Source organism: Camelus bactrianus, chromosome 13 (assembly GCF_048773025.1).
Source record: "Camelus bactrianus isolate YW-2024 breed Bactrian camel chromosome 13, ASM4877302v1, whole genome shotgun sequence".
NCBI lineage: Eukaryota > Metazoa > Chordata > Mammalia > Artiodactyla > Camelidae > Camelus > Camelus bactrianus.
In genome coordinates, this window is record NC_133551.1 from 55,878,210 (window position 1) to 55,901,511 (window position 23,302).

Here is a 23,302-nt window from a genome sequence, read left to right on the forward strand (position 1 = left end):
CAAGGTCTCATGGGTAGAATGTTGGAGCCAGGCTTTGAACCCTAGTGGTGTTCATACAGATCTGGGATGCTAGTAGACTGAGCTGTGTGCTGGTTGTGTTAACACATGATTCTCCCCTGGGAACTTTCTTTTTCCATGTTTTCCAGACTGAGGGTACACACTGCAAGGGTCTACAGTAATCATTTGGAAACTCAATTGGTAACCTCCCCACCATTGACATTGTGGCCTGGATGACTCTCTGCCTGGGGAGGGGGGCTGTCCTGTGCATTGCAGGATGTTTAGCTGCATCCCTGGCCTCTACCTGCTGGATGCTTGATGCTAGATGCCAGTCACACCCCCCACAAATGCAGTCATGACAACCAAAAAGTCTACAAACTTTGCCAAAGGTCCCTTGAATACAAAACCACCCCCTATTGAAAATCTTTGCTCCAAAGGAATGAAGACTTTGGAACCACTAGAGACCCATCTAAGTCTTGCTGCTTGCAAATTCAGTCCAAAAGTGTAGCAGAGAGAGGTTCGAGCAGGAGACAGGAGCATACCGCATGTCTCTAACTGGAGAAGGTTTTAGGGTGGGATTGAAAGAACCCACAGTGCAGGAGGAGGGGGCCGGGGAATCAGTAACGAGATCTTACTCTTCCCTCTCCCTCACATCTGCTATGCCTCCCATCTGCCAACCCCACGGGAGACCAGGAACAAGGGAACAGAGGCCCTGCTCTGGCCTGCTCTGTGCCCTGGGAGGCTGACCCGGGCTCCCTTGTTCTCTAGCCATCCACGGAGGTCAGGCTCTGGGGGGACAGAGCAGGGCAGAGACGTTTGAAGAGGGGACCTGAGGGGTCATCAACACGGGATCAGTGTCACCCGTGCTCAGCTTTGTGACATTAGAGTCTCAAAGGATGTGTGGCACTTTCGAGCCAATAATTATCAACTCCTAATCGTATTGATGGGTGTTTTGTCCAGAGAAACAAACAAATAACCTACAACACAACCCATTTCATTCTTGTCTCAGTCCAATCAGAATTTAGGGCTGTTCATGGCCAGACACAATTTAAACTAATACCACGCAGTATCAAAGGATCTGAGTTCTAGTCTTGCTCTGCCCTGAGCTGGCTGTTGGAAGATGGGCAATTGCATTTCATTTGACAAGCATATTCCGTGGGACAATACCACGTGACAGCACAGAAAGATGAACACGGCTAGGCTGGCCTCTGCTCTCAAGGAGGACAGCTTAAAGGGAGGAAGAGGTGTGAATCTACAACCTCTCTGCCGCAGGAGGAGAGCTGTAGCTGAGGCCTGATGAATGGTTCCAGGACTAGAGATAAAGGGGGACCTAGTTTTGCTGGAGGCACTGAAGGAAAGCCAGAAAAAGGGTCAGTGACTTCAGTGTGGGTCTCAACAAGATGCCAGACAGACTATAAGAAGCAGCACTCCAGACAGAGTGAAGGCAAGAAGACATGCAAGTGCCAAGTCTAAGGAAACACAAATATCTGCGTAGCTTAGAGCACAGGTCGGCAGACTACAGCCTGCTCTGGTTCTGGGCAAGGAGCCCTCTCAGAGTGTTCATTGCTTTCCTGCTTTTGTTTGTTTGTTTTTTAATCCTACAAGGAATGACCGTGAGAGGAGCCTTTCTTAAATACCCCCAGTGGTCGATGATCACAGAGGGTGAGGGGCTTCTCTGGCAGGGAGGCCGGCACCCCTCACTACCGCCGCCCTCTCGTCTACAGAAGGAATCATATTAACCCCACAGGGCTATTGGAAAGTAGAGGAGATCCTGGCATGTGGCTGGCACTCAGGAAATGGAAACTTGAAGCCTCATACCCCATCAGTCACCTCGACTCCCTGTTACATGGGAAACCCCTGTGCAATGAGAGCGAGCTGGTCCCCCTTTGCTGCCACTCTGACCTGATGATCATCCTCTAGCGCCAGTCCCTCCCTTCAGCCAGCTCCTAGCCTGGCCCTGCTGTCCCCCTCACTGCCTCTCTTGTCAAGTCAATGCTGGTGACCAGGAGAGGGAAGACATTCCATCACGAAAGCCATTGACCCCTCTGCTTTCTAGAAGTCCTGTGCTGAGTCTCAGATGTCTGCCAAATAAACTTTTCCATTTGAGAACAATTTCTTTTTAGTGGGATGCTTAAGGCTTTTTATAGTAACAAGCTGAAGCTTCTGTTCTGCACGTGAACATACTGCATTCTTGTTTGTGACTGATCCACAGTCTTGGGCCAGGGCAGAAGTGCCTCAAGCATCCTGTGGTCCAGGCTCTGACTCTTTTGTCCTATTTTTGTTGGCCCACTGAGCCTCCAGACCCCTACCAGCTTCATTTCCAGGTTTGGGCCTCTGGGGGCCTCAGCACAAATCTCAGGAGCCCAGGGCCAGGTACCCACAAAGCTAAGCTTCTGAGTTCAGCCAAGAGTGAGTGTGAGCTGAAAAGTGAGCATGAGCACAGGGCGCGGCACCCCTCACCTCACCAGGCTTCTAGGATCACCCGTTCCTTTTGCCAGAAATGAATGCGAAGCACATACCCTCTAACCGTCGCTCATTCAGCCACTCAGTCAGCAAGCTGTTGCCAGGAACCTCCCATGCGCCCGGCTCTGTGTCAGTCACAGGATGCAGACATTGGAGCTCAGGGGGCGGATGGCTAGAACAAGCCATGGTGTGGCAGTGTGATGGGGGTTTCAGCAGAGGTCCCAAGGAAGCCTTGAGAGGGTGATGACTTCTCCCTGAGAAGCAGAGGTGGCCACAGAGTGGAGGTGACCTCAGAGTGAGACCTTGACCAGCAAGAGGTAGCCAAGCAGAGAAGAGGAGAAAGGATGTTCCAGGGAGAAAGGACAGCATTGCAAAGGCCACTGAAACCAATAACCGATGGCCAGAGTGATTCCCTTGGACATCCTTCTTCCTGTCGTTTTCTCCAGCTGACTTTTTTTTTTTAATTGAAGTATAATCAGTTACAATGTGTCAATTTCTGGCGTGCAGCATAATGTCCTAGTTACACATCTATATACATATATTCGTTTTCATATCCAGCTGACTTCTGGGAAGTCGTTTGTGAAGACGGCTGCACAGTCCATTAATAACAGCAAAGCACTATTCTAGGAATTAGAATGTGTCACCCCCAACACTGCCTCCCATCCGGCATGCCAAGGTCCTTCTCTACTTTAGGAATTCCAGTGGCACGAGTTTGGCTGTGGTTAACCCACAGCTGTACCAGCACCTTTCAGCAGAACCCTACTTACAACCTGAGTTGGGTTGATGATTTCTTTTCCCACCATATTTTTAAAAATCACCCAGTGTGGTGCATAACTAGCTTCTGAGGAATTTGCAAAAATTTCTCCACTGTCCATTATCCTTCAATACCTGTTTTCTGAGCAATGGTCCTTGCCAGAACTCTGAGTGTTCTTTTAATTATTTCTGCACCAATTTTTTGCTCTTCATTTAGCTGGAGCAGTGAACCCAAGCCTGGGGTGCGCCAAAGTAAAGCACACAGGTGATGCCTTTTTCAACAGCAGCTCTTGTAGTGTTCAGAGTGTCTGTGTCTATTTCTCTTCATTCTCTTCCACGTCACTTGTCCCAGCAAACTTCAGCACAGTTACTCCGTCTGAAGTTTTGCCAGATGTTTGTTTAGTTTTTCTTTTTTGTGGTCACTAATAATAACATTCTAACTGCTCGGTGATTTCTTTAATGCGTTTCTCAATTTGAATATTGTCACCTTTTTCTTGCAAGAATGTGGCATCACCATCAGTCACAATAACCTCTCCAACTTTTCCTAGGTCATAAAACAAAACACCTTCAAGATCGAGGGTTCAGCTCCCTTTTCCAAATCCTGAACCATCAGTAGCAGTGACTTCGCTGTGTTCTTTCCATGACACCAAAACCTGGAGCTTGGATTGCTATAACCCAAAAGCCAACTTTCATCCTATTTCCAAATGAGTGTACTGAGAGCATTTTCAGCAATTATAACCAAAGACTTTCACTGGGCATTGGCAATTTCAAGAGTGGGTACAAAGGACTGGATGCTGGAAACCAACAGTGTCCTAAAATTCCCACTTCTAAGCTTCTGTTGTGTAATTCAAGAAGGGAGAGGTGTAATCTCAGTCAGCTTTTGTGCCTTCAGGTTCCAAATCATCATTCAATATTTTCTTGCTCTGTATTGTAAGCCCTGTATTGAACCTTTGTGATTATATCAAAAACAATGTTGCTGGTTCTCTGTCTCTCTTTGTAGAAATCGTGGCAAATTGAGCAATCTCTTCAGGGTCGATCACAGGTTTAGGCTGCTTCCTTAGTTCTGCCATTACAGCATCAACATGCAACATGACACCTTTCCTGATTTCCACTGGATTAACACCTTTGCTGATCTTCTTGAATCCTCCCATGGCAATCAAGCATGCCAGTGGTGGTGCCACCCCAGCCTCTTCATTTGTGTGTTGGCAGCATCCTGATCAAGTCTGGTGTGATAATTTCATATTTATCATTTAAGTCAGTTGACCTGGCAACGGATACCTCATCTTTTGTTACTTTGAAGGATCCCCAGCTCTGTTCTGTAATCACTGCCCTTCCCACTGTTCTTTTCCATAGTAAGGGCTTCCACATCTGCTGGAAAGTTTATATCTTAAGGCATTAGGTCTTAGGTATCCGCACGGAATTTTACATCTTTGGCATAAATCTCAGTGAGATGAGGAGCCAGCAGGCTAGACACTGGCTTTATCTAGCAAAGGACTGTGAGTCATGAAAGCATTTCTGCAGGGCTGGTGGCCAGGCGGCCAGGCAGGCTCTCAGTGACAAGGGAGGGGCAGGGTGCAGGACGCACACCCCAGTTTGCAAAGCAGAGATCAGATTTCGGTTTTTAAAAGATCACCATCTGCAACATTTTTTAAGGTGAGCCGGAGAGGGTAAATTGGTAAAGCAAAACCAAGCAAAAAAGGATGAGTTTAGGGCAGGAGTGGCTTAGAACATTGAAAGAAGGAAATACATTGGAGAAATTTGCGAAGGTTGAATGAACTGGATTTCGTGTAGATGCAGGTGTCAGGAGAGAGGAAGGCTGGTCCAGCCAGCAAAACAGCCAAGTCGTGGGGAAAGGTGAGTGATCAAGCTGAGCGCAGGGGCTCACTGTTTAGGAAGGAAGTCTGAATCCTCTGGGATGAGAAGCTGTAGGCTCCATCCACTTCTTGATTCCCAGAGGCATGGAGACAGGTTAGGTTTCCCTCTCCTGTCTCTTCCACTAACAGATCCTTGTCTCCCACTAGCGTAGCCCGATAACTGATGCTGCTGACTAGAGAGGCATTTGTAGTGCCAGATTCTAGCTAAATGTGTACCATGTGTCCCGCTAACCTTTACAACAGTGGGGAAATGTCTTGTAATTAACCAGAATATAAAGGATGAATGGAGCAGCCTGGCAGTCTCCGATACTCATTATCATTCAGAGGAGATGAAAGCACCTATGAAGATTTCCATCAACCAGTTAAAGCCAGCACTCTTCTCTTGGGAGTCCTGACTTTGTTCACAAACAGTACAAATGCATGTTTAAGTGTGAGTTATATTTGTATGTGAGTGTTTGTAGCCACGCATACACAGGGGCACAAATGTATTCTTGTGGGTGTGCGTGCTGCTTGTAGACATGGATTGCATGTCTGCGTGGATATGCAGTGTGCGTATGTGCATCAAGGGTGTGCGTTCAAGTGTAGCCAGGACCAAGGAGCCAGCCCCCACCCCTTCCATTTTATCTCCACTGCATCCCAACTTACAGAATCCTTTATAGAGACCAGTGCTTCGGTGTCATATTACAGGTGCTACACTAGTGGGCGCTCCACGAATGAATGTACAAACAAGAACAAGTACACCCAGGAATTCTCCAGGCCCTTGGTGTTTTGCCCTTCCTTCGTGATTAGGTCTGCCAGTGGTGCACCATGGAGACCAAGAGGGAAAAATACCTTTGTTCTCTGACCTTCGCGCCCAGGTCTGCCCTGGTCGGGCCAGCTTCTTCTTCCATGAGCTCATTTCAAGGCTGACTTCCCAGGGTCACTCATCACGCACTTGGTCAGACTGTTAAAGAGACAAATCAGCTGGGTATGATTCAGGACACGACTGCAGTCCCTGGGATTGCCCCCAACTGTGACCGCAGAGGTGGTGGAGGTGGTTTCTGGGTGCTAACACCCCTGGCGGTGTGGATCTTAACAAGTGCATACCCTCCCTGAGCTGGAATGCTTTCTTAAACCCATTCATCAGTTCTGGTGACAAAGTGGGCCAGCTGTAGGCGCCACCTCCCCAGAGCCTGGGCCCGGGCCAGCTGGGCCTCGACGTCTGTCTTTGAGAGATTGTGTTGTTGGTGTAAGGAGCCCTTGTTCACAGAGCTGCGGCCCCTGCGTTTCCCCAGCTAACAGATAGGGCCCACAGACAACGCTAGTGACACAGCCCCGCAGACCCAGCTCAGAGGGGCAAACGGTCCCAAGGTTTGTGTGTGGGTTAAGGACCCCCTGCAGCTTTTCAGGTCTCTTCTCATCCAGTTCTTCCCGTCACCTTTACAAACCCCATCCTGTCGTGAGTAGCAGGATGCAAAAGAGGAAGAGCACAGGGAGTTCCTGTTGGGAGGCGTGGTGACGCCACCCCATGACTCTGAAGCACTGATCTGTTGGGTTAGACAGTCCTTCTGGGAGAGGACCGCGGCGAGAGGGTGGACACAGACATTGGAACGATTCCCTCTGGGGCCTGGAGAGGGTGGGGAGCCAGAGCCTCTTCGCCAAAGCAGCCTTGAGGAGAGAGGATGGGGGCTCCCTCTTAGCCACCCCAGCAGGTCCACCTGCATCTCAAAGTCCCCCTTCAGCAGCTGCAAGGAAGCCCAAGCAGCGTTTGCCCCTGGGGACAGCACCCATGCGGCACTGGCTCCCTATATATCCCCTCTCCTCCAGTGGACACTGGAAGCCGCAGCAATGGGGTTGGGAAGACTCTCACTCGCCTCCTCCTCCTTTGCCGGATGCCCTGAGCCTTCTCTGCACACCTGCTCCCAGATGGGCGGTGCTGGGTCATAGAGACCCCCTCCCGCCACCCCTGCCCAGGACTGGGGCATCAGGGAGAAGAGCTTGCACGGTTCTTTCAGTGTGGGGACCTCTCCTATTCCCTTAGGGATGTTGAATCCGAGGAATCTTTTCCCCCGCCGCACTGTTATTAGCTAGGCTTGAATAATGCATGTTTCCCTACTAATACTCTCTGTTTGATAATGGGTCCCCGTTAGTGCTCATTGGAAATTTTCCTGCTGGATACACATGGAGAGTAATGCACGTTTATAGAAAGGATTTGAATGCACATTGGGAAGCGGTGACTTTGTGATAGTAACTGAATTTTATCAGGCGTTCAGCTGAGACAGCAGTTTGCTGGGGGACAAACCTGTGGGGAGTTTTTGATATAGACAGAGCAGGAATGTGCAGGGGGCCCAGGGGACTGCTGGATGGGCCCCTTTGCACCCCTGATCACTGTGGGCTTTAGTTTCAGGCTTGAGATGTTATCTCAAGGGCAGAGTGAATACCTGAATTTTCAGGGGCTGAGCGGGGATGGGGCAGATGCTGGAGAAGGTTGACCACACCCTTGGGGTTACTTTGGGGACGGGTCACAAGAGAAGATGCTGAGGTTCAGCCAAGAGCACAGTTGCCTCCTGGCTGTGTGACCTGCAGTAAATCACTTAAACCACTGCGAACCCTAGTTCTATTATCTCTCGAGTAGGTATAGCAACTACTGCTCAAAGTTGTTGAACATGTAAGGACCAAACAAAATGATTACTGAGGGCCCACTATGTGCCAGGCGCTACCCTAGGTGTTGAGGGCACAGTGATGAACAAAAACGGACAAGAATCCCTACCTTCAGAGGGCTTACATTGCAACACGGGGTGACAGAAATCCCTAAGAAAACAATACGTATGCTGGAAAGTTAGGGACAGGAGGCAAGGGGATAGGGAGAGCTGGGGCTGGAGGCATAGTTTCAAGTGCAGGAGTCCGAGGAGGCCTCCACAAGGAAGTGGGGTTCACACAAAGGCTTCAAGGGAAAAAAAAAAAGGAGCGAGTCTTAATGCTGTCTGGGGAAGAACATTCCAGGGAACTGGCGGGGTGAGGCGAGAACCACACTGGTGTATTGTTGGAACATCGGAGGGGCCCCTGCGGCTGGAGAAAAGTGATTGAGGTCGAAGAGAGGGGCAAAGAGGGCACAGAGAGGGCAGATTGGTCCAGGCAGGCCATTTTAAAGATGTTAGCTTTCACTCTAGGAGAGCCGGGTTGCCCTCGAAGGGTTTTGAGCAGAGATGTAATTTGGTCTGACGTCTGTTCTAACAGAATCCCTCCGGCTCTCGTGTTGAGGACATATTAGATGGGGGCAAGTGTGGAAGATGGAAGGCCATGGCCACAAGAGGGAATGTATCGGAGACTTGGGCCAGGGTGACAGATGTGGAAATTGCATTTGGGATATATTTGAAAGGGTTTGTGGATAGATCGTGTGTGGGTGTGAGAGAGAGAGAAGGGTCAGTGATGCTGATTTAAATAAAGAACTTGCTGAGGGCCTGACACATGGAAGTACTGGTCACAGTTGTTACACTGCTGGTACCAGTCTGAGTGAGGCTGAGTCATCCAGCACCGGGGCCTGGGACTGGACAGATAGACCAAGCCATCTAACCAGAGACAGGATGAAGCCCTTGGTGGCCAGCAGAATGCCTTGGGAAACAGGGATACTCAGACCCAAAGGAGGTTGATGGATTCCGAGGAATGGCCTTAGGAATTGTGGAGTTCTGGCTCTGCCGCCCTTTGTGGGCTATTTGGCTAAGTCCTGATAAGCTCTGGACTGGACGTAGTGTTGGGATCGAAACCCACTTCAGTCCATCAGGCACTACCAGAGCCAGGCACCCCAGGGACCTCCAGGACTCAGCTTCCGCTGCCCTCAGTAGGTTGGCTGGTGTAGGCTGGGCTGGGCTGGATTGATGGTCTCTGCTCATCCTCCTGGGACCAACCATGTCTCCTCCCAGCGATGGCAGAGATTCGAGTGGGCAAGCCTCATCCAGCAGGTACTTTTCAAGCCTTTGGCTATGTCAAGGCCTACAAAATTCTAATGCCCAAACCCAAAGTCAAGGGGAGAGGAAATACACTCCACCTCTTTAATGGAAAGGACTACAAAGTCACTTTGCAATGGGTGTGGATACAGGGACGGTGACATGTTGGGGCCAGAATCCAATTGAACACCCCTGGTCAAGGCTGGATCAGAAACTGGGCAGGACTGAATCTGCAGGGGAGCAGAACTGCAGAGGGTGGGCTCACTCCAAGTTTTTGGGGGGATGACCTTGGCTGCCTCCCCCGGAGGGCCAGCCTGGATAGCAGCTCCTACTCCATGTCTGAGACCCTGCTGCACTTGAACACTGCCCTCGATATATCCCTGCCCAGAGGAGCTTCGGGCTTTGACCCACCGCAGAAAGTCCCAAGCCAAGAGAGGGATCGAGCTAGAGGGGCCCGGCCCCAGCCCCAGACAACACTTCAAACCGCTTTTCCTCTCACTTTTCTAGTCAAGAAGCAAATCGAGTTGAAGTCTCGAGGCGTGAAGCTGATGCCCAGCAAAGATAACAGCCAGAAGACGTCTGTGTGTAAGTGTCCGCCCTGCCGGGCCTCTCGCTTGAGGTCAGACCCGCCGGCACTGTGACCGCGGGAAGCCGGATGCCGCTGCGATGACTCCCCCTCCGCCCACCTGGGTCTGCGTCTGCGTGCGGGCACACTGTCCCAGTGACCAGCGAGCAGCCCCGGGGCCTCCCCTCTGCCGTCTCCTCGTCCTCCTCCCATCCCCCTCCTCTTCTTCCTTCTCCCTCACTTCCCATCCTAACTGCAGTCCAGGGAGTCATTACTGCTACATTTCTTTCTTTATTTTTCCTTTTGAATCACTTCCACCTGCTAAGACAGACCTTTTTCTGGCTCCTTGACAAGGGGTCAGTAAACTCCAGCTGGGATTTTGGAGGCTTCAGAGTCCCATTTCCAGCTCCCAAGGCAAGACTGGGAAGGGGAGAGAGGGGAATGCCTAGAACCCTCACCAGGGTCCCTGGCCCTGGCTGGGCAAAGAGTATGCTAGAGGGTGGGGTCCTGCTTCTTGAGCCGATGGGGCAGTGCTGGGGGGGTCTCCGCTTGGCCATGGGGAGGGTGATGTCTATGGGAACATGTTTCTGCTATTGGTGTTTGAAAGGTCAAAAGTGGAGGTGGTCCAGTGCTGGGAAATGGTCTGGAGTGTTGTCCCCAAAGCACCTGATCAAAGCCTGTGCTAATGGGCTTTTGAGCTAAGGCACAAGAGGGGTTTCCGAAAGGTTCTGAGCTACCCGGAAGATTCGACTTGAAAGCAGAGCAGATTTTTCCAAGAAACCTTCCTTTTTCATTCTGGAGGTGAGGGTAGGGAGCCTTCCTTGGTCCCCCAAGCACTGGGCCTTCTGGTCTACCTTCTCCTCCCTTTGTCCTCTGCTTCTCGTGTCCTCTCTCTCTCCCTCCACTTGTCTTCCCTCTTTCCACTTTCCTCACCTTCCTCCTCTCTTCCTCTGTTTGCTCCTCCCTCCTTTTTCTCTGTCTCTGCTCCCTGCTGATCCTCTCCTTTCCTCTTCTCACCTCTGTGTGATCACTTCTCTTGAGGTGCTAGAAGTACTTGGGGAGAGGGGCAGAGAATGGCCATTGGTGGTTCCAGAGCTCCGTGCTGTGTGTGGCAGGAAGCAGGGGTGGGGAGAGGCAGTTTGGTCCTGATGAAACTGAGCCTGGGTGTGGGGTTTCCTCTGGTCTTTCAAATCCTCCAATTGGAGATAGGCATCACTCCTTGCCTCTGGGGACCGTTGATTCTGGTCACCCCACCCCAGCGAGGCTGGATGGCAGAGGGCAGCCAGGAGGCCCTGCTTCTGTGCTGGACCAGGGGCCAAGAGAAGGAGCTGAGGGTTAGGTCAGGAGTCTGCGAGAAGGCTCGAAACATGGCCTGGGCCCACACAGGCCCTTTCTGTAGCCCCAGGAGGCCCGAGGAACTGAGGCAGGTACAGTTCAATTTTAGAGTTTGCCCTGAGGCCACAGGCAAACTTGAAGGAAATTGCTCTGATTTGGGATAGTGAGTTTTTATCCTAGTTGTATCCTTGGGTTACCCTGGGCACTAATGCCTTGGTTTCCACATCTGTAAAATGGGGATGCAAAATCTTACTGTCCCTTCCTCCCAAGGATGCTGTTGGATCTGAAATGGGCCTTCTTGACCCCAGACCTCAGAAGGTCCATGAACTCACTAAAAAATCATGTGACGTTGTCAGTGCATTTTAGGGGGAACAGGATCTATGGTCTTCATTAGTCCTCCCAGGTTCCCAAAACTCGCTCAGAAAGATGAAGGAAACCCACTTTCATTAAAAAAAAAATTCAAAAACTCTTTGAAAAAATATGTATCTGGTCTCATTTCTGAGATTCCCTCAGAGAAGCATGGGTGTGGGACTACAGCTGCCTTGGAGGCAGGTCACCAGCTGTCTGCAGGGCTCTGGCCCTTTGTGTCCTGCCCATACTCCCTGTGGACAGATATCCTGAGCTTCGGGGGATGAGTGAACCACACTTACTGCCTTCACCAGGTAGTCCTTGGGCACCACGGACCCCCGGCCATTGGTTCTGACCACCCACATATCTAGATGTGCCTCCCTTCACTTTCGGTGGAAGGCACTGTCTTTTGGAGTGTGTTGCGCTTTCTTCGTCACCATAGGGACAGGGGTAAGGATCCCCTTCCCGTCTCTTCCCTCTGTAGCCAACAGCAAATTATGGCTGCAAGCACACGGGCTGGTTTTGAATCGGCAGGGGAGGCTGGAACTCAGGAAAGAGAGGGCAAAAGCCTTTTGCCTCCATAACTCAGACAGTAAACTGTTCACTGGGATTTAAGTTTGCTTGTTTCTGGGGGGCCTTGAAGGCCCATGTGGGATGCCTCTCCTGCTCAGTCCTCCCAGGGAGAGAGGGCACTGGCGGGTGTGAGCTGCTCACGGCTGGACTTGTAACTTCCTGGATGGCTCCTGAGCCTGATTTTAGGCTGTCTGATTGAAGGGGAGGCAGCAGGGTTTGCTCCACACGTCAGGGGCTGTTGTTCGGTGGGTGGCCTTCGCCATGGTCTCTCCTCTCCCGTCCAGCCGCATCCTCTTCCGTCAGCCTTCTGCTCTGCTCGCCGGGCGGTGTCAGTACTGAATGACAGGACAGGAGGAGGCAGGAAACTGGTGTGCATCTTTAATGGGCTACAAGGTGGTGTGTGGTTCCCATGCGGTGGTGGGAAGCGACTTTAGGCTGGGGATGGTGGGTGTGCAAGCTTGAGTAGGCAAGACCTAAAGACGTGGGTGCTCAGCCCAGAAATCCTCAGCGGGGATGGATCACGGCAAGGCTGGCTTACCAACAGATGGCCAGCAAGTACCGCCCAGGGCTGACATCCTCATCTCAGAGCAAAGCCTACTCCCTCCCTCCCTCTCCTAGGGCTCCTGGAAGCCCCAGCTATCTCCTTCCTCCCCACTGCTGGCGAATTACCAAGGCTCCAGAAGGCAGGGGGTTACACTGCTTTTGCAGACGGCACTTCCATCTTATTACCCACCCCTGAAGGGTCCTGGACTGGGGGGAATGGTGATGTTGCTAAGTTTAGAATATGAACGCTTTGGAGGTAGAGGCTTGGCAAGGAAGGGGATGGGATTAAGGAACAAGCATCCAGTGGGAGTGACTGCACTCGTCACCACACAACCAAAAGGGTACCCAGTCTCTGGCTTGAGACCCCCAGGTTCCCTTGGCCAGCCACAGCCTAGAGTACCTGGAGATTTGAACAGGATCTACACCAGGTTTCTAACTGTAGAAATGAGCTTCAAACTCGGGTCTGACGTGAGACTAAGTAAGTCTAAAATGGGACTCCCCACTGCCTGACTTCCATCCACTCAGCTGCATCCTCACTGGTCCCCAGGCCAGGAATCCCCTGCCCCCTCTCCCCATGCCCTGCTTTCCCATGAGCCCTGGCGAGTCTTCCTCTGCCACCTCCATTCCCGTTACCTCATGTCCATCCCCACCACCAGGTTCTTGTTGTCCCTTACCTGGATGATCACAGAACTCCCTAGCTCATCTCGCAGTGACCGGCCTCCCCCTGAGCAATCCAGATCTCACCATGCCCTTCCCCACTCTGAACTCTTTATTGACCGGCCTCCCCCTGAGCAATCCAGATCTCACCATGCCCTTCCCCACTCTGAACTCTTTATTGACCGGCCTCCCCCTGAGCAATCCAGATCTCACCATGCCCTTCCCCACTCTGAACTCTTTAGTGACTTCCCCTCATCTTTAGGATCAGACTCAAACTCCTGTAAAGTCTGACGCCCGAAACCTCACCTTCATTCCTCCGTGTCTTTCCCTGACCTGCTCTCCTGTTCTGGCACGCTGGACAACTTACAGTTCTGTTTCCATGTTGCCTCACTCCCCATGTCCACCTGTCTGTTGAAATGCCATTTCTCTGTTACCATGTGTCTAAATCCTACTATTTCAGACAGTTCATGTTAAATGCCACCCCCTCCAGGCAGCCTTCCGTGCTTCTCTCAGCAATATGGCGTGCAGCTTCTCTCTGAATCTCCCTGTAGCTGCATCTTTCATCACCTCCTCATTGTGGTTCCACAGTTTGTTTCCATGGTTCACATCTTCACTTGACTGGTAACTCCTTGAGAACACTGGAATGGTCATATCTGACATCTGACACTGGCATCTTCAGGGGTATCCAAAGAGAGTCTTGTATACAGTTGGTGTTCAATCAGTGCTTGTTGTGTACCTGTACAGGAATGAGTGTGTGAGTGAGTGATAGAGCATGTTGCTCATATTGTGAGACTTTGAGTGGGTGGGAGGGAAATGAGATAATTCAGGGATGGTTGCTCCAGACTCCCTGTCATCCTTCGTCTACAGGTGGTTGTTGGGATCATGGGGTGGATGAGGGCTTGATTGGAACTCCTCTGGCCAGACCGTCTGCCTGGCCGCAGCGCCTGGTGTGAGGGGCCTCACAGCATCTCAAGCACCATGAACTGCTGAGGCCTGAGGCTTTCCACCTTCTCCACTGGAGATAAGAGAAAACTGTGTATCCGCCGCCCTCTGACCAAGCTTCTCCTTTAGCCGAGATGACTGTGCACATGATTTTTAAAAACAGGACACTGGTGTTGGCAAAAGTGAGGGTGTCACACCACCTGCCAGAACCACCGCAGGTGCCACCCCGGTGCACTTGGCTGGTGGCATTGGCTGTTGGCACTGGCTGGGGGATGCTCTGGTTACGGCTTACTCTGTGTTGGGCATGTCTATTGGGAAGCGGTATCTCAGCAGAAATATCTATGTTTGAGCTAAAGTCCCTGCTTTGAACTTCAGACCGTAGATTTCTCTTACATTCTTTACCGTTTCTGACCACGCATCCACCTTTTGTTTAACTTTCTTTGAGTCATTTCTCCATGGGGGTGGAGGTTGGGGGGATCATCTCATCTAGAGTCGCCATCAGCAGATCGGAAGCACAGGGTGGGGAGGTCACCAGGGGCCATGGACTGTCCACCCCTGGCCGCTGGTGTTGGGTAAGGGAACGGGGTGGTTGTTGGTTTGGGGTGCCTGCCTCTTAGCCCACATGCTCTTGATGAATTTCACTTGGACTTTGCCCCCAAAGGAATTTGTCAAAAGCAGCTCCCCACTTGCACATTCGGGAGACCCGAGCCCCAGAGACCCCAGCAGCCCAGCCCTGCAGGCCCCAGCAGAGCCGGGCCTCTTTCTGTCTCTGCGTCCACCTCCCACCCTGAGACACTGCCCCGGCTGGTGCCCTTCTGTGATTCTCCATCTCTGTGTGTGCTGTTTTTTGCCTTGTAGTAACTCAGGTTGGTGTGTCCCAAGGGCATAATATGTGTCCAGACCCTGGCATACCTGAAAGGGGCAAAAGACTAGGCTCGGATTTCAGGTAAGATCTGTTCGGGGGTGTTCTTGTTGCAAGGAGGGTGGGGTGGCCTGGCTGGGGGGAAGCAGGGACTGACCTTCCTGGAGGCGGACTGGAAAGGACGGTGTAGATGCAGGAACACTTTCTGGAGGAGAGCTGTGGCCTTTAACATTCTTTCCTGGTCTAGTCCTGGGAATAGTGGCCACACCTTAAGGGGAAGGGGAGGGCTGTAGACTGCCAGTGTCACCCAGCAGACCTGTACCCAGGGTACAAAGGCCTGCCTTCCTCAGTAATGACGTGCCAGCAGGCAGCTTACACCTCTAGGGCTCTGAGATGGTGCATTTTGTAAAGTTTCTAACTACCAAGGCATCCTCCCATAATCCTCCAATTTCATTAAAGTGTATGGGTGTCATCCACCCCCCTTAGCTGTCCTAAATGATACTTATCTCAGAGGATTGCTGTTTGCTCACAAAGTCACCTTTTCAGTCAATCCTAAAACCATTAAATGGTCAAAAAAAGAAAAAGAAAAAGGAAGAAGAAGAGCAGTTGGAAGGATGCAGAACCTTACTGTGGAGGTTTTAGTACAGACTAAGGGCCCGAGGAGAAGTCAAGTTCAGCGTGGTACTTCCTTGGGGAACTAGGAAGGCCCCGGGGCGGGACCTGGCAGGCCCGCGGCTTGGGCTCACAGACACACCTTGTCTCCCAGGTTAGGATCCAGCGTCCAGTTCACCTGCAACGAGGGCTATGATCTGCAAGGGTCCAAACGGATCACCTGTATGAAAGTCAGCGACATTTTTGCGGCCTGGAGTGACCACAGGCCGGTCTGCCGAGGTGAGGGCGCCCCTGGAGAGGGCGGCTGGCCAGAAAGCCGGGCTGGGCGTGGAGGACGGAGCCCCGCTCCTGGTGCAGAGGTCCAGGCTCTCATCCAGGCTAGCTCACCACACTTTCCCTGCTCCCCAGGCCTCAGATCTGCATTCATTACTAATTCACTCAGCGCATTCATTTAGCACCTCCTCTGTATCCAGGCCTATGGAGGATCAGGAGACACAGGTGGGGAAGAGGGGCGTGGCCCCTGCCCGTCCTGGACCTGACAGTCTAACTGGGGAGTCACAAATGAGCAGGTTGCTAGCCCACTGCACGAAGGTATTACAGCCACAGCTAGGTAGGAAGGGCCATCACCTTGTATAATGTTACCTTGAATCCTTCCACCATAGGGCACAGACATCCTAAACCCCGCCATCTCAAAGCCCTTGTTTCTTTCCACAGACTTGATAATAAACAGACCTGTCACTTCTGAGAGAATGCTTTCAGCTGTACGGGAGTAACGTGGACCACGGCCTCAAAAGGCTTCTCTGTGGGATTCTTCTAACCCCACACCTGGACATCTTGTTCTCAGGGGCCCTGCCACCCACACTGCCAGGTGTCAGAAGGACCAAGGGTGGGCTGGCCGAGTCCCCATCCCCCAGATAATCTTACAATATCAGACCCGAGTGTATTTCTTCATCGGAACAGGACAGCAGCTGCTTCTATGGTAGAGAAGCCCCTGGCCTTGTCCGCTAGGGCATCACCAGACAGCTTTTCATTTCCCACACTGTCTGCATCTCTCTTCTTCTGTTCTTTGCATACATGACCAGGACTCACAGTTCTTGGTGCAAGAGAAAGGAATCACTCTAGTGTGTTAATACAGATAACAGTTGATCTTTGGAGTGCCTCTTTGGAAAAGAAAGGATCGGCCCACTAAACTTACCTTCTGGGTCGTTCCAGTTTAAGAAGGAAATTCTTGGCCTCTCTCTGGGCACGTTCATCCAGATGAAATTCATGCAGAGTAAGAAGGATCTAGCTGAGATAAGAACCTAGATCACGTCTATGCTGAGAAAGGGACAAGTTAGAGCTGAGACCCACTCCCTTTTTTTAATGTGTTATAAGCCCCCTGGAAGAGGGTCATGAAAATCTCTCTCAAATAAGCCTTGGATTTATTCATTCTCCCTCAACTTTGAGGTGGCCACGATCCACAACTTATAATGTACTTTGCGTCCCCACTGATTTTAGCTATATTATTTCAGAGATTCCACTTAGCTAATACATTTTTTTAATCAAACACAAGAAGAATTCTTGGGTATAATTCTCCGCTTTGCCACCAGCTGGCCGTGGACAATTTGGCAAGCCTCCTATTTCCCCTGGGCTTGTTTTCTTGCTTCTAAATGTAGATCATGGTTCCTACCCTACCCATCTTGTGTTAACGTGAAGGTCAAGAGGAGTTGTGGACGTGGAAACGCGTTATGAGTTAGGAAGTGTTAGACAAGAAAACAAACATCCTTGTGCTAGAATGTAAGCTCTCTAGGGCAAGGACTTCTGTTTTCTTCACTGCCTAGGGTACAGCCAGGCACATAGTAGGTACTCAGGAACACATGTTGAATGGATGGTTGAATAAATCAATCATTGGCTAGCATAGCGCTCCATTTCCGGGGAGTCACGACACCAACTGAATGGACAGGCGTGGAATTATCAAGCCTGAGGATCAAGGGACCCTTGGCCAGTCTGTCATTTCAAAATTCCTTTTGAAGAGTCAGAACAAGATGCCTTTTGGCAGTGGTGGGATCTGACCTTTCCCCAAGACCTTTTCATTGGAGGCAGGCTGTTCTCTTAGCAATGATGGTTGTTCACATGAATAAGCCCAGAGCGTGGAAGGGCTGGTGTTTCAGAAGAAAGTTCGCAGTCAAATAACGTGCTCATCTTTTTCTCCAGACACGTTGTGTGCCCCCATCAGGCGCCCCTAGTCATTCTGACCCACTGGACTCTCCAGTCTCTGCCTCACTGTCGACTGAGCATTGGGCTGAGCATTTCCACATCCATTCCCATCCCATCCTCTGCCCCAGGAGGTCGGGGGAAATCATGGAAACAGAGCCAGGCAGAACTGGGTTCAAATCCAACTATCACCACTTTTTAGCTGGGTGTCCTTGGGCCCATCTCTTCACCTCTCCAAATCTCTTTCCTTCAGCTGAAAGATAGTGATCAGAGAACATTGCTTTACGGCATTACTGCGAGACCTAGAGGCAGTGGACATGAAAATGCTCACTTAGAAATGATCCCAGCTTTCCTGTGAGACTCTTGTGCACGCATGTTTGGTTTAAACTACTGAGCACCGTCAGGAGACAGCGTGCCCAACCCTTGGCACACACGCTCAGCCTCTAGTGGCCCCAGATCCCTTAGAAGCCTGTTTCCTCACTGTCCCATCCAATAACATAGCAACTGAGCGCTCTGGGAGGTGCAGGGACCTTGATCTAGAGCCCAGCTCTGCCACCTGCTAGCTTGCTGGCCCTGGGATGGTTCCTTCATTGTTTTTAGCCACGGGGCCCTCATTTATGAACTGGGAAAACAAAACCTCCAGTGCTTAGTAATTACAAAATTTCAACAAGCCATTTTATAGAAAGTGACCGGCACCAGCTGTGGTGGCGAGGGGGTTCACCTTCCTGCCCCCTCTCTCTCCTTCTTTCTCTCCCAAGGTCATTGTGAGGGAGGAAGAGAGAAGCCAAGGTTCCCATGTTTGAATTTGGATGATCTGTCCTGGGCTTCCCTGAAGATCAAGGGCTGAGATCGATACTAAATTCAAGGATCCTTTTATTTTGGCAGATTTGAAAGTCTTTCTTTTAAAAATCTCTTTGTTTTAATTAGTCAGAGTTATATTTCTAATTGTGATTTTTTAAAAGGAGAGTTTAAGTGAACCTCCTTCTAAGAGTAGAAAGGGACAAAACTCTTTGAATTCCACGATAGCTCCACGAGTAAGCAGGTTACCAAATGATCACATTCTGGAAGATTAACCACCACACATTGTGGTATTATTTTCCTTCTAATGCATTTAAAATAAGATTTGATTTTACATATTCATTTTCCACACAATTAATTCTACTAAAACATGGGGCCCAGCAAATGATAGGTTCTCAACGCATGTTTGAGGACAACCTGAATGAATCAGTGATTGAAATGAATGAACAGTATGGGACCACGCCCTCATTCTGGAATGGGAAATTAGGTAGTCACAGGCCTTTTTTTTTCCCTTGCCCTCCCACCAGAAGAAATAAGCTTCTAATTGGACTACTAGAAAATCGTGATCATTCAAGAGATTGAGGACAACATGAAACACCATTATGCAGTTATACTGATTCTGTTCAGCCTCAGATACAGGCAGGGTAGTATAACGTAGGTCTTGTCCAACCTACTCTCTGTGTGGAGCCCAGTGTTTTAAAATGAGCTTTTACAGAAGCTCTATAAATAAACCAGATGCAATGGAACGTCTCTCAATGAAGCAGGGGCAAGGGATTTGGAGTTACCCCCTCCTCACCACTTCCAGGAGCCCCTCAGCCACTTCCATGGAACCCCTGAGGCTCTGGGGAACATTGTTTGCAAACCACTGAGGGAGTGAAGAGGACCACATTGACAGCCAGGAGATCTGGTTTCTTGTGACCACAAATTACTGTTGACAGAGGATAGGGATGGAGTACCAGCCCCAGATGAAATACAGTGACTGAGTCACAGAGGAGATAATCGACTGAAAACCATACGTTATTTTTTCCCCTAGAATAGAAGCTTTTTTTGGTAAATAGAACACCAGACTCAGGACTCAGAGACCTAGTTCAAGTTCCAACCTGGCTATTAACATCCCATCTGGCACAGGGCACATTACAGAAATGCTCTGAATCTTCTCCCTCACTCTCCTAAGGAAGGAGTGAAATGTGGGAAATATTGCACAAACCCACTGAACTCAAGGCCGTGAAAATTACAGGTGGCTGTCTTCCTTCTCCGTGATCAGCTTCCTGGGCATGCCCCTGAAACATGAATGTTGTTCAGAGGTCTGTCTTCACCCCCCACTTCTCTGTTCTCACTCCTTCCCCTCCTCCCTGCTTCCCTCTCCCCGACCCCCACCCCTCCCCCGCTGCCACCCCCACCTTCCTCTCCTCTGTGCTGATTCTCCCCGGGTGACAGGTGACGTACTGACCTCAAGAGAACACATGCCCCATGGCTCCCTGAGTCCTCTACCTTATACATATGTACTAATGATAAATCTCCCATTTATTAAGCTATGTATACTTGTATAAAGCATTCTAGTAAGCATTTTTCATAATTTCTTTTTGTTTGTTTTTTGGGGGGAGGGGGTAATTATGTTTATTTGTTTGTTTGTTTTATTTATTATGGAGGGACTGGGGATTGAACCCAGGACCTTGTGCATGCTAAGCATTGCGCTCTGCCACTAAAGCTATACCCTCTCCCCATTTTTCATAATTTCTTTACAAGGAAGGTGGTCATATCCACATTCTATGTTTAGCTCAAGTTGTTTTGGTGCCAGAACTGGCTGTAGGTCCAAATGGTGTCTCCCCAAAGTGTCCTGGAATACTGACCGTGTCGTGTGCTGTAGTGCTGTCCAGAGGAGGACTGAGAGTGGCCGTAGAGCTTAGGCGGGGAAGGTCCTGGAAAAGTCTCCCGAAAGTGATCCAGCAGAGAATTTGATGGGAAAAGGCAAACAGAGAAACATAAACATGTGTTCATTCATTTATGCAGTCACTGTCTGAGCATCTCCCATTTTGCCAGCCCACGTGGGTTGCAGCAATGAGCTATCCATCTGTTGGTGGGGTCCCAGGCGCTGGCTGCTCAGGGGGAAGTCTGTCTGTCCGCAGACCTCCTGACCTTACCCCGACAGCAGAGGGAAAAAAGTCGCTGACGCTCCATTCTGAATCTATTTTTAGCTCCTCCATGCTAACTAGCTGCAGATTGTAATATTTTAATTAAACCCCTCTAAGCCCTTAAAGTGGTAAATGCCTTTTTGACCTGTTCTCTCTAATTACCTTCAGCACGTTTCAACAGACCGCAAATACCATCTAATTCTTGGAAACAAGTGCAGGATAAATTGAGTCTGAAGCTGAGGGCTGTTGGCAGCAAAACCGAACTCTCCAGAAGAGGTGTGAGATGGTGCTGGTAGAGATTTGTAAGGATTCCCTGCAGGGCTAGGGTTCTGAATCCACAGGCTCTCTTTGCAAAGGTGGGCTGGGATCATGGTTCTGGTTTTGATTATCTTATTCTAATTTGCTTAGTAAATGTTGTTATTCTCAAGTGCAGTCATGGAGGGTGGGAGAAATCCTATAAAGAAACTTTCAGAAAGGTAGAATAAAGATCATTGGCGTTGGGAAATCTTAGGCATAGTGAGATGGAATGAACATGGCAATCAGAATCTGACAGTCCCAGCTCCCCTTTGTTGAATACTGATGATGTCCCAGGTCCTGGGTGAGCCTTCATATCCAATATCTCATAGCATTTCATCCTCACCATGCCTCAGTGAAGCAATATCACTAGTCCCATTTTACAGATGAAGGAGAATCAGAGAGGAAGTTTTATAACTTACCCAGACTTAAACAACCAATGAGTAAATTTAAAACCCAGAATGCTAAGCTAGTAGACCCCACAGCATGGTCTCCTCACCATGTTGATCCACCTTCAGGCCCAGTTGTATCAAGCACAGTCTGTGAGTGTAACTGTTTCTTAGCACAGAGTTAGAGGAGCAGTCAGATGCACAGGAGGGGAATGGTGCAGAGGGTTCCCCTAGGGCTTTGTTCCAACTTGATTCAACATTTGAGCTCAGGATGAGGAGGAAAATTCTTCAGGTGCAGAATGGGGGTGAGCCACAAGAAGAAACTTCTTCACTGGGGGGTGATGAGATAGGAGAGAAGAGGAGCAATTCCGACCCACTGGTCTCTTGCAGATAACCCCCCAACAACATTTGCTCCTCTTAGTTGTAACTGTTTTCACACCTATTCCCTCCACTTGGTGGTGGCCCTTCAGAGAAGAGGGACTGTGTCTTAGACATTATTCTCTCCCCACACTCCGCCTGGCCTGTAAGAGGCACTCAGTAAATTTGGGAATGAATGAGTGTAGGCATGAGCATGTGAAATCAGAAGAGATTAATTACTTCCTGGAGCTGGGGAGCCTCCTTCCCAGACCCTCCTGGGCAGGGTTTCCAGGGAAAGGTTTATCACGGCACTGTCTGCACACAGAGGGGAGTTCTAGAATATTTTGCCTTGTCAGAGGAGGCCAGGTTTGACACCACTTTCATTTTACATACTTAGTCTTGTTGCGTTTGCTCACTATTTCTTTACTGTTAGGCACTTTGCCTACAATTAGGATAAATTGCCATGTGGGCAGCAACAGAACAGGCTCATAGAACTCTTTATTAAAATAGCTGAGCGCCAACATTGAAGAATGAAGTGTCTGGAACTGAAGAACACGTTTTTAAAGAAGGCAAACACCTAGGTACCATGTAGCACCTTAACTGTTATCAATCACTACTTAATCTAATTAGTTCAGAAGCTATTTTAAAGCGCTTAATTAGATTAAGCTGTGATTGATAACACTTTATATCTACTTGAGTAGAGCACTTCTAATTCACCTTGAATCTTTATGCTTCCAGTTAAAAGCCTGTTTCGGGCATGTGCTGAGTGTGGGGAAGAGGTGGGGAAGTACCTGATTGGCACGGACGTCACTCTGGGTGCCTGGCACTGGGCGGAGCCAGGGGCCTCGGCAGAGTCCTTGGGCACAGACATTCTGATACCTAGTTGGGCGGTCTTGACAAGGACATGCTGAGATTCTCCTGCAGGAGGCCTGAGAGCAAGTGGGGAAACAGGTCAACAGTGCGTGAGGTGGGCAGCTTAGTAGGCTCGTAGGTGCCTGGGGCCCAACTAGCTTTAGGTCGACATGAGTAGGGCTAGCCCACACCTTCTTGGTAGAGATGAGCTGCTGGATCACAGTGGAATCAGGGCAGGGGGGCTTGCTTAGCCTGACTGTGGAAGTTCATCACTGCCTAGAGAGCTATGGGTCAGGGCATGTGTTGCCTATCCCTACCCTAGGGCTCAAGGAGCTTTGACTTCCTTTGAGCCTGCTGAGAACTAGGGGCAAAGGAAATAGGAAGTAGGTTACGTGTGGGGTGGGACTGTGCAGACTTCCATCTCCTCTGGGATGGTGGTGGGAGGTGGGGATGGGAACTGGATCTAGTCTAAACTAAAATGCTTGTCTTTCTTCTCCTCTCTGTAGCCCGCATGTGTGATGCCCACCTCCGAGGCCCCTCGGGCATCATCACCTCCCCCAATTTCCCTATCCAGTACGACAACAACGCACACTGTGTGTGGATCATCACAGCACTCAACCCCTCCAAGGTAAGGCTCTTGGGGAGGATGGAGAGTGTCTCATGGGCAGGACTGGGTTGGGGACAGTTGTTCTACGAGGGATTTCAAGCCCAGAACTTGGTTGTGGTAGATTCTCTGCAGACAGTGATTAAAATTTGTTTTTATTAAATAGCAAGTAGATAAGACACATATCTGTAAAATATAAGATATAAAGAACATCAATACAACAAACACCTGGGTAG

The 23,302-nt window shown here is 50.1% G+C and overlaps 1 protein-coding gene and 1 pseudogene across 1 annotated transcript in view; one reads left to right on the forward strand and one right to left on the reverse strand.

Annotated features, from left to right (window-relative positions):
- The window catches only part of CSMD2 (CUB and Sushi multiple domains 2), a 575,735-nt gene that overhangs the window by 277,726 nt on the left and 274,707 nt on the right, over nucleotides 1–23,302 (forward strand). The window contains exons 7-10 of the mRNA XM_074376903.1: nucleotides 9,518–9,595; nucleotides 14,832–14,919; nucleotides 15,602–15,726; nucleotides 22,969–23,090. Coding sequence (XP_074233004.1) covers nucleotides 9,518–9,595; nucleotides 14,832–14,919; nucleotides 15,602–15,726; nucleotides 22,969–23,090 — 413 coding nt within the window. The remainder of the gene's footprint in view (nucleotides 1–9,517; nucleotides 9,596–14,831; nucleotides 14,920–15,601; nucleotides 15,727–22,968; nucleotides 23,091–23,302) is intronic.
- LOC141579682 (60 kDa heat shock protein, mitochondrial pseudogene) lies at nucleotides 3,335–4,726 on the reverse strand (annotated as a pseudogene).